Here is a 10,010-nt window from a genome sequence, read left to right on the forward strand (position 1 = left end):
ACAGACGGACTAAAAGATACTTGGTTAGTTTGTGAACGTGTCCTTTGGCACATTGAAATATTGTTTTTTCTTTTTTGAAAAAAAAATTTTTAAGATCTTATTTATTTATTTGAGAGAGAGGAGAGAGCATGAGCCGGAGGGGGCTGGGGGGGTGCTGGGAGGGCCAGAGGGAGAGGGAGAAGCAGACTCCCCGCTGACCAGGGAGATGCGGGGCTCGATCCCAGGACCCCGGGATCATGACCTGAGCCAAAGGCAGATGCTTAACTGACTGAGCCACCCAGGAGCCCCCGACACATTGAAATATTGCACTGTAAGAAAGCGTATGCCTTCAGGAATGACAAAACTGTGGACTCAAAGATTTGCTGACCTAGGGCGGAATGTGGGCATGTCTGCAGTTTACAACTGCCAGCTGCCTGGTTTTACTGGAAATAAGTGTTATATATTCGAATCAATATAAGAAAATGAAACTATTATTACTAATCAGGGTACAGGAAAAAAACTCATAAAATATGCAAGGAAAATAGGGTGTGTTTTGGTAGGAAATGAAGGAAATATGAAGGCTGGAAGGAGAGTAATTTTGTCTTAAGCGTATTTAAAGACTGGTTCAGGGGCGCCTGGGTGGCTCAGTGGGTTAAAGCCTCTGCCTTCAGCTCAGGTCATGATCCCAGGGTCCTGGGATGGAGCCCCGCATCGGGCTCTCTGCTCGGTGCAGAGCCTGCTTCTCTCTCTCTCTCTCTGCCTCTCTACTTGCATTCTCTGTCAAATAAATAAATAAAATCTTAAAAAAAAAAAAGACTGGTTCAAAATAAGAATGAGGAAAACAAAGGACCAAAATCTAAGGCGGTAGAGAAAGTTGGAGAGGGAGAAAGAGAGAGAGAAAATTGTATCTTGTGCGAGCAAGGTTGTGCAAATCACATGGATTTATTATAAGGGTTTTAACAATGAGCTTCAATATCAGTGTAACTGTGCAGACTAGAATTCGATCTGCTTTCTCTGTTAAAAGAACGACCTTATCTTGGATTATGGTCAAAGGCTTTTCTTTACCTGTTGAGTGATTCACGGGGAAAACAAAGATTCTCTATGTTTTACCAAAATGCTGTTGCTTGGAGGTCTTTGATTACTTAGGAAAACGGAGTCTCCTCAATATTAAAAGAGCTAAGCCTTCCCCTGACCCCCAACTGTAGAACTTACTGTTTTTGTCTTTAAAACCTTTTGTTGTCACTTTGCTATTATATAAGTAACAGATTAGGGGCACCTGGGTGGCTCAGTCGATTAAGAATCTGACTTCTGCTCAGGTTGTCATGATCCCAGGGTCCTGGGATCGAGCCCCACCTCCTGCTCCCTGCTCAGCTGGGCATCTGCTCCTCTCTCCCTCTGCCTCTCCCCCTGCTCAAGCTCTCTCTCTCTCGTTTTTTTTTTAAAGATTTTATTTATTTATTTGACAGAGAGAAATCACAAGTAGACGGAAAGGCAGGCAGAGAGAGAGGTAAGCAGGCTCCCTGCCGAGCAGAGAGCCCGATGCGGGACTCGATCCCAGGACCCTGAGATCATGACCTGAGCCGAAAGCAGCGGCTTAACCCACTGAGCCACCCAGGCGCCCAAGCTCTCACTCTCTTAAATAAATAAATAAAATAAAAAAATAAGTAATCCAGTATTGTTTTGTAATTGGGGCTTGAACTCACAACCCTGAGACTGAGAGTCACATGTTTCACTGACTGGGTCAGTCAGGCTCCTGCCCTCCTATCTTTCTATCTATCTATCTATCTATTGACAGACAGAGATCACAAGTAGGCAGAGAGGCAGGCGGGGGTGGGGGGGGGATGCAGGCTCCCCGCTGAGCAGGGAGCTTGATGCGGGGCTCAATCCCAGGACCCTGGGATCATGATCTGAGCCGAAGGCAGAGACTTAACCCACTGAGCCCCCCAGGTGCCTCCTGCCCTCCTATTTAATCAAATGTTCAAACCATTGACATTTTCAACCAAGTTCCCCAAATCAAATTCTAAATTTTTTTAAAAGATTTTATTTATTTATTTGACAGAGAGAAATCACAAGTAGATGGAGAGGCAGGCAGAGAGAGAGAGAGAGGGAAGCAGGCTCCCTGCTGAGCAGAGAGCCCGATGCGGGACTCAATCCCAGGACCCCGAGATCATGACCCGAGCCGAAGGCAGCGGCTTAACCCACTGAGCCACCCAGGCGCCCCTCAAATTCTAAATTTTACCTTGCCTCCACTATGTATTGTCTTCTCCCATGGTTGAAATATTATTTTATTTTGTTTAATTAATTACTTATTTATGTAAGTAGGTTCCACACCCAACATGGGACTTGACTCACAACCCTGACATCAAGAGTCACACGCTCTACCAACTGAGCCAGCTAGGCGCCCCAGTGGCTGAAAATTTTTAGAATTGAAGCCATAAACTCTCTCTGCCCATATACTGGTCTGTAATTCAGAAAGGTCTTCTCACTGTGTGAGTTGGTCATCTTTTTCTACATCAGGAGGTGTGAGAGGCAGGAGTCTAGGTTGGCCCCAAGGTTTCTACCGCAGATGTGCACCTGCGTGTCCGCCTCCAGTGCGGGTAGATCTTGTCGGTATGATAGAATGTGAATGTGATAATAGGTGATATTCCAGGAAGGATTTTACAGGCATAATTATCCTAATCAGTTCATCTAAAGGGAGTTTGGTTAATACCCTCAGTGTCTGTGATACATTTCTATCTGTCAGATTCCTAAAAGAGCCTTGACTGATTTGAGGCAAGAGTAGTTCTGTGTTTGGGGCACCTGGGTGGCTCAGTCATTAAGCGCCCATCTTCAGCTCAGGTCATGATCCCAGAGTCCTGGGATGGAGCCCTGCATCAGATTCCCTGCTCAGCTGGAAGCCTGCTTCTCACTCTCCCACTCCCCCCTGCTTGTGTTCCCTCTCTCGCTGTCTCTCTCTCTCTCTCTCTGCATCAAATAAATAAAATCTTAAGAAAGAAAAGAAGAATAGTGCCATGTTAATCATAATTCCAGTTATTCCTTAAAATGTTCCTTTAGCCAGGATCCCACTAAGTTAGTTTCCTCCGGTCAGTGACACTTTCTTCATTTTCTCTTGTTGTTCATGACTTTGGCACTTTGGAGGAATACTGGTGAGATATCCTGTAGAATGTCGCTCAGTCTGGGTTGGGATGATATTTTCTCATGGTTGGGCTGGTGTTCTGGGTTTTGGGGGAGAGTCCTAAAGAGATGGAGTGTCTCCAATTTTTTTTTTTTAAGATTTTATTTATTTATTTGAGAGAGAGAGAGAGAGTGTGTGCATGAGCAGGAAGAGCGGCCGGAAGAGGGAGAGGGAGAAGCAGGCTTCCTGATGCGGGGCTCGATCCCAGGACCCTGAGATCATGACCTGAGCCGAAGGCAGAGGTTTAACCCACTGAGCCACAAGGCACCCCCGGAAGGTGGTGGTATTTATTTATTTATTTATAGAAGATTTTATTTATTTATTTGACGGACAGAGATCACAAGTAGGCAGAGAAACAGGCAGAGAGATAGGAGGAAGCAGGCTCCCTGCTGAGCAGAGAGCCTAATGCGGGGCTCCATCCCAGGACCCTGGGATCATGACCTGAGCTGAAGGCAGAGCTTTAACCCACTGAGCCACCCAGGAGGGTGGTATTTAAAATAGCAACTCAGGGGACACCTAGCTCGCTCTATTGGTGGAACTACTCTTGATCTCCAGGCTGTGAATCGAGCCCCACATTGGGTGTGGAGATTATTGCGAAATAAAAACAAAGGGGCGTGTGGGTGGCTCAGTCAGCTAAAAGTGGTCTGCTCTTGACTCAGGTCATGATCCCAGGGTCCTGGGATCCAGTCCCATGTTGGGCTCCTTGCTCAGCGGGGAGCCTGTGTCTCCCTCTGCCCCTTCCCCCTGCCCCCTGCTCATGCTCTGTCTCTCTCTCGCTCAAATAAAATCTAAAATAAAAATATTAAAAGGAACTTTTTCAAAGATTTTATTTATTTGACAGAGAGAAACAGCAAGAGAGGGAACACAGCAGGAAGGAGCTGGAGAGGGAGAAGCAGGCTCCGCCATGAGCAGGAAGCCCAGTGCGGGGCTCGATCCCATGACGCTGGGATCATGACCTGAGTCGAAGGCAGATGCTTAATGACTGAGCCATCCAAGTGCCCCCAAAATAAAAAATTTGAAAAAAAAAAATTAAAGTGGTGGCTTTGGCCACTTTGGGGAGTTTACCGTTTTAGTGGGTATTTCCCATGTATTCATGACGTATGCGTATTATTAAATTTGTCTTTCTCTTGTTAATCTTTATTACAGGAGTCTCGCTGCAGAGCCTAGGATGGGGGCAGTGATGTTTCCTGCCCTGTACGGTAATCAATCACCCACTGGGCTCGTGCGCACTTGCAGTGTAGTTAATCTGAGTTGAGAGATGCTATAAAATACACAGCAGTTAAGACTTAGTATGAGAAAAAGACTTAGGAAGAAAAAAAGAATGAGGAGGCTCTCATTAAATTTTTTCGTATTGGGACGCCTGGGTGGCTCAGTTGGTTAAGCAGCTGCCTTCGGCTCAGGTCATGACCCCAGCGTCCTGGGATCGAGTCCCACATCGGGCTCCTTGCTCCTCAGGGAGCCTGCTTCTCCCTCTGACTCTGCCTTCCACTCTGTCTGCCTGTGCTCGCTTTCGCTCGCACTCTCTCTCTGACAAATAAATAAATAAAATCTTTAAAAAAAAAATTTTTTTTTCGTATTGCCTAGGGGTTGAAATGATAATGTATCAGATTTGTATCAGGTTAAAGAAAATCTATTCCTTTTTGGGGGGAGGGGCAAAGATTTATTTATTTATTTGAGAGAGGGAGAGTGGTAGGAGGGGCAAAAGGAGAGAGAGAGAGAGAACTTCAAGCAGATTCCCTGCTGACCCGGGAGCCTGAAGCGGGACTCAATCTCATGACTTGCAGGTCACAACCCGAGCCAAAATCAAATTGGGCACTTAACCGGCTGTGCTACCGCAATAAAACCTATTATTAAAATTTGAAAAAAAGGGGCGCTTGGGTGGCTCAGTGGGTTAAGCCGCTGCCTTCGGCTCAGGTCATGATCTCAGGGTCCTGGGATCGAGTCCCGCATTGGGCTCTCTGCTCAGCAGGAGCCTGCTTCCCTCTCTCTCTCTGCCTGCCTCTCCGTCTACTTGTGATTTCTGTCAAATAAATAAATAAAATCTTTAAAAAAACACATTTTGAAAAAAAAAAAAAAAGCCGGGAGTGAAGAAAGTGTTACCCCCACTGCTTTGTGAAAAAGTGGATCAATTTTCTCTTTGCACCATCATTTCAAGATTTCTCATTTATAAATCTATCTGTTCTTTGAAACATTTGACCAGTTTTCCTCATTAGTCATGGGTTAAATAAAATCTTTGGCATGTAATCATTCTAGATCAGTGTAAGAATCATGATTTTTTTTTAATAGTATCCCATAACATGCCCTGATGTTCTCAGATGTCTCAGCCCCCATTCTAGCTTCAGATTTTGCCGCTTGCTTGTCTTTTGCGCACTCTGTTCCTCTTTCCTGGAACACTGTGACACAGCCCCTACCACCAGGGAACACATTCTTTGAAACTCCCAGCCAAAATCCCCAGCTCCATCTTCTGGCTCATTGTGGGGTCTGCAAAAGGGAGTAGTTAGGGTTGTTTGTTGAATTACTGAGTATGTCTTCTGCCTCATGAACTCCTAGTCACCCTTCAAAACCCCAACCCCTGTGCTCCTATTCCCTAAGCAGAGCCTTCACTCTCTCTCTGGGCTCCTCCAGGCCTGGTGCCTCCCTCTGGCCCATTTCTGCTCCCCGTGGGATGAGGAGTGTCTGTCCGCCTCTGCCTCCCCGAGAAAGGGGCCTTCTCAGGAGGGTCCCAGCAGCGTGTCGTGGTCCAGGGGGAATTTGTTAACTTATTAAATGAATCACAAAATCCAGAAGTGTTTATTAAACTCGTTTCAATGTAGCACCATTCTCAGTGGGGCAAGATGCTTGATCCTGGGGCGGGAGTCTGAGTCTGGGCTTTCATGGAGTGTGTAGAAGTCCATCTGGATGGTAGGCAGGGGCTGCTGAGAGTCAGGGACGGGACAAGCAGGGACAGGTGCGCTCCTGCTCTTCCTCCAGCAGGTCGCTCCCAGGGCACCAGCTGTCACTTGAAGCAGACTTCCCTCTGGGAGCTGGCCATAGGTTGGCAGATGTCTGGCTTCTCACCCTGGAGGAGAGGGCCATGAGCTGGGGGTCCTGAAAGCAGCCGCTGCCCACCCCTGCCCCCAGTGGACCCCTCCGTTCCCCTTCCGGCTTGCCTGGTACAGATGGCACACGAGGCTTAGGAGCTGACTTGGATTTTTCAGGGGTTTCTGAAGAAAGCAAGACAGGAAGTCACACAGTCTTCTTTGCTTCCCGCCCCCCGTCAACCCACGCCCGGTTCAGAAGGGCCGCAAATGGCCCCATGGCTGGCCTCCTGCCAGAGGGCACACCCGTCATGCTGGTGCTGGCCCGGTGGCCAGAGCGAGGGCTGTAAGAACTCTTACCCCATTGACGACGACCCAGGGCACATACTCGTGGGGCGGCTGCAGGGCATCGGTAAGCTGGGCATTGATATGCAAAAGCTGCATGCCCCGGTCCCCCATTGCGCACTCCATGATGGTGTCCGGGGACACCTTTGGGGCATAGATCTGCAGGCACTGAGGGCAGACAAGGGTGCCTGGTGAGCAGGAGCATTGCCTCAGCTTCCTAGGCATTGTCTCCCCAGTGTTCACTCCTTCAGCCACCCCGCCCCCCCCACCCTCCCCGGCTGCTGGGGCCAAGCTTGTACCTCCTGGGCAATAGGAGACAGTTGGGTCCACAGCATAGACAGCACATGCTTGACACTTACTTGAGTGGACGCTCCCAAGGCAGGGGCTCAGGCTGCTCTTGCTTTTCAGAAGACCAGACTCAGAAGACCGCAGCCCCGGACCCCTTACAGGGTCTCATTTTCCTCAGAGCTTCCGTCTGTGCTATTCCCTCCACCAGGAATGCCCTTCCACTTCCTTCCCCCAGAATCTTTCCAGTGCTCCCTCCTCCTCTGCCCACCTCTGGCCCCGCTATGACTCTGCAGGGCTGCTGGGGGTGTCCCAGGATGAGCCTTTTGGGTGGTCCAGATGTTCCATGAATGAATAAGCTATTGGTGTCAATGAGTCACTCCACTGGGAGTTGTTTTTCATAACCCTCCAGAGAAGCAGGCGGGCCTGTCCTGCCATCCCCATACCCCAGGTGAAGATCATCATCTACGTCCCTGCATGTTTCTGTTCATCCAAGCCTGGCTCAGAGGCACCTCCTCCAGGAAGCCCTCCTTGATCTACTCATGCTTCCCAAAGATCTTTGTTCCCTTGCTTCAGAGATCGGAGGCTTCCAGAGGGAAGGCCATTTTCCTGGGGCTACAAAGAGAGTGGTGGTCAGGCCAGAACCTGAACCTGGGTCTGTCTGGGCACAGGGAAGATCAGGGTCTCCCAACCCAGGGCCAAGTGAGGGGTGCTGCTCACCGGTCTCAGATTTTTCTCCATGTCCTCCATTTCCTCCATGCAGACAATGGTCAGGAAGGCTATTTCCTTCTCCAGTTGGTCCCACAGGCAGGCCTGTAGGATAGCAGGTGGATAAGCAAGGGCAGAAAGCGGGCCCAGGGCAGCTCGAGACCGCTCTGGGAGTGATCACGGGTGTTCCCTAATGAAGCGGCGAATGAAGAGGTGATTGAAGACACAGAGGATGGGGCTGCTTCCAGTCCCTTCTGAGCCTGGCTTTAGCCTTTCTCAACAGTGGGCAGGCCCCCCAGCCTCCATGCCCCCCACCGCTCAGGTTCCTGGCGGGCCGCTCACCTCCACCTTGTTGAGCTTGCATTCCTGCTCCCCGTGCTGGCAGGTGAACTCCCACCGGCCGCTGACATTCTGTTCCTGTAAGGCAGCTAGGTGAGTGCTGGCCAGCCCATCAGGTGCCCCCCTCCCTGGCCTAGTGCCTCGATTTCCCCAGTACCAACATACCTGGGCATTGCCATAGGGCACCAGTGTGACATTGAGGATTTCCATCACCATCAGCCAGGTCGGGAAAAGTTCTCGGACCAGGAAGGCCCGGCAGCCGGGGCACAGCGCCTCGTAGTAGAGGCTTACATTGACAGGAGGTGCTTGTGACTTCCTGAGGGGCACCGGCAGGCACAGGCCCCCAGCCTATGCAGGAGGAAGGGGTGTGAAGGGAGTTTAGCCCTGCTTGGTTCTCTGGCAACTACAAACAGTAGGTAGTCTATCTTGCACTCTTTCCAGACAAGGCCAGGTGGAATCCAGACTCTAAGATTTTACCGCATCCCTCAATCTTCCTTGATCTCAGTTTATCTGCAAAACGGATGTGACATAGACTTGGAAGCAGTAGGCATTTAATTTATGAACAGCTCTTGCTTTCCTTCAGTTGAGGTGAGACCCCTCGCTCCCCAGGTAAATGTATGCAGCAAGGACTCAACACATGCACATTTCTGGTCACTGCTCTCCATCCTGCCTTCCCAAGGTGCTTACCACTGGAGACTAATGCCTGCTCATTTGTTGCCACTTCATCCCCAGAGCCTTGGTCCTGACCTGAGCAAGGCCCTACATTTGCGCTGAGCCTTTATTTATTCTTCCTCTCAAGGCGCCCAGGTGAACCCCTCCCGAGCCCTGCTGCTGAGGCGGCGCCTAATATGTGCTGACTTCCGGTTGCAGCTGCGGGGCAGCAGGCAGCCAGTGTCTATGCAGCCGAGAGCAAGTGGCTCAGCCTCCGGGGAATCTCTTTGCCGCCCCCATCCCCCGCCCCCGCCCCGCACCAGAAACTTGTGAGCTCTTCCCTGGCCGAAAGGCACCCAGTAAGCAGCACCTAGAGGGTCTGTGCCACGGCCCGACTTCTCTGGGCTTCCCCTGGACTCCGAGAGGAGACTCCATTCCCGCCCCAGACGTACACAGCAGGAGCTCAATGCACCCCCGCGTGGGGCGGGTGTGGATGGGGTAGAGGACAGCTGAGAGTGTCAGACGCGAGATGGGGAAGTGAAACGACTCGGCGCGAGGCCACAGTGCTGGGGGGTTTTCAGTCCCGAGCGGGGCAGCGTCCCCCTCTCCGAACCGGTCTTTCGCGGCAAAACCTGGGGAGAGGGGAGGCAGCGCCGGTCCCGCAGCACCCGCTGCCTGGGCGCCTGTCCCCCTGGCCTCCCACCGCGTTGCCGTCCCTACCTTGCAGGCGGCCGCCCCCTCGGGGAGTGTCCCCAGCGGGGACGCCCGCGCCGCCGCGGGGACCTCTGGCAGTAGCAGCAGCAGCAGCAAGAACAGGGGCGGCAGGACCGGCAGGAGTGGCGACGAGGCCATCACTGAGGGGCCAGGGTGCGGAGGCGGGAGCAGCGGCCCGGGTAGGAGCCGCCTTTAACCCGGCGGTGGCCCAGCCCCCGAGCCGGACCCGCCTCCCGGTGTCCACGCCCCTGGGGGCTGGGGCGGGCGTCTCTCGGTGTCTACTGGCAGGTCTGGGTCCTCTTCCAACCTGGCCCCCATCCGCACTCCCGCCAAGTGCGGGGCCCGCAGTCACCCGGCCGTGGGGCCGCCCTACTTCCACTCTCCCGCCCGCCCCCTCCGGGCCGTCAGGGCCTCCAGGTCACATGAGCCTGGGGCAAGAGCAGAGATTAGGTGGCGGCTTCAGAGTCAGGGAGACACAGGCAGGCAGACTGAGACGGGTCTCCACGCACGCACGCCCCGCGGATCGATCTGGGGGCGGCCGGGGTGATCCAAGCCCTCCGTTCCTAGCCTGGGAATCTCGCCTCCCTAACCTGCCCTCTTACGGCGGCTGATCCCCTGCCCGATCGTGGGCAGGGACTACGGCGACCCGGCCCTCACCCACTCCCTCCCCCTTAACCCATCGGAGCTGCCCCGGGCGCCCGGTCCTCCTCTCAGGGTCCTCCGCCCCGACGCTCCAGTCCCACCAAGCGTGGTCGCGTGGGGCTGACTCAGGCGTCGTCACTGCTAGGCCAGAAAGC

At 52.3% G+C, this 10,010-nt stretch overlaps 1 protein-coding gene across 1 annotated transcript; it reads right to left on the minus strand.

The window, feature by feature from the left end:
• Window positions 1-5,921: 5,921 nt before the first annotated feature.
• On the minus strand, window positions 5,922-9,935 carry IFI30 (IFI30 lysosomal thiol reductase). Its single transcript, XM_082710860.1, has 7 exons — window positions 9,220-9,935; window positions 8,014-8,196; window positions 7,852-7,926; window positions 7,522-7,614; window positions 6,532-6,684; window positions 6,304-6,357; window positions 5,922-6,212 (listed from the first exon to the last, which is right to left on the minus strand). Exons 1-7 carry the CDS (start codon window positions 9,349-9,351, stop codon window positions 6,150-6,152), a joined length of 753 nt encoding a protein of 250 aa, XP_082566986.1. The 5' UTR covers window positions 9,352-9,935; the 3' UTR covers window positions 5,922-6,149.
• Window positions 9,936-10,010: the final 75 nt, after the last annotated feature.

The sequence above is a fragment of the Mustela nivalis genome, assembly GCF_964662115.1.
Source record: "Mustela nivalis genome assembly, chromosome: 1".
Taxonomy (NCBI): Eukaryota; Metazoa; Chordata; class Mammalia; order Carnivora; family Mustelidae; genus Mustela; species Mustela nivalis.

Coding starts and splice junctions, on each gene's coding strand:
- IFI30 (XM_082710860.1), bottom strand. CDS start 9,351: ATGGCCTCGTCGCCACTCCTGCCGGTCCTGCCGCCCCTGTTCTTGCTG. Junction 7,927..8,013: donor TGCCCTATGGCAATGCCCAG/GTATGTTGGTAC, acceptor GCTGCCTTACAG/GAACAGAATGTCAGCGGCCG. Junction 7,615..7,851: donor GCAAGCTCAACAAGGTGGAG/GTGAGCGGCCCG, acceptor GCTATCCTACAG/GCCTGCCTGTGGGACCAACT.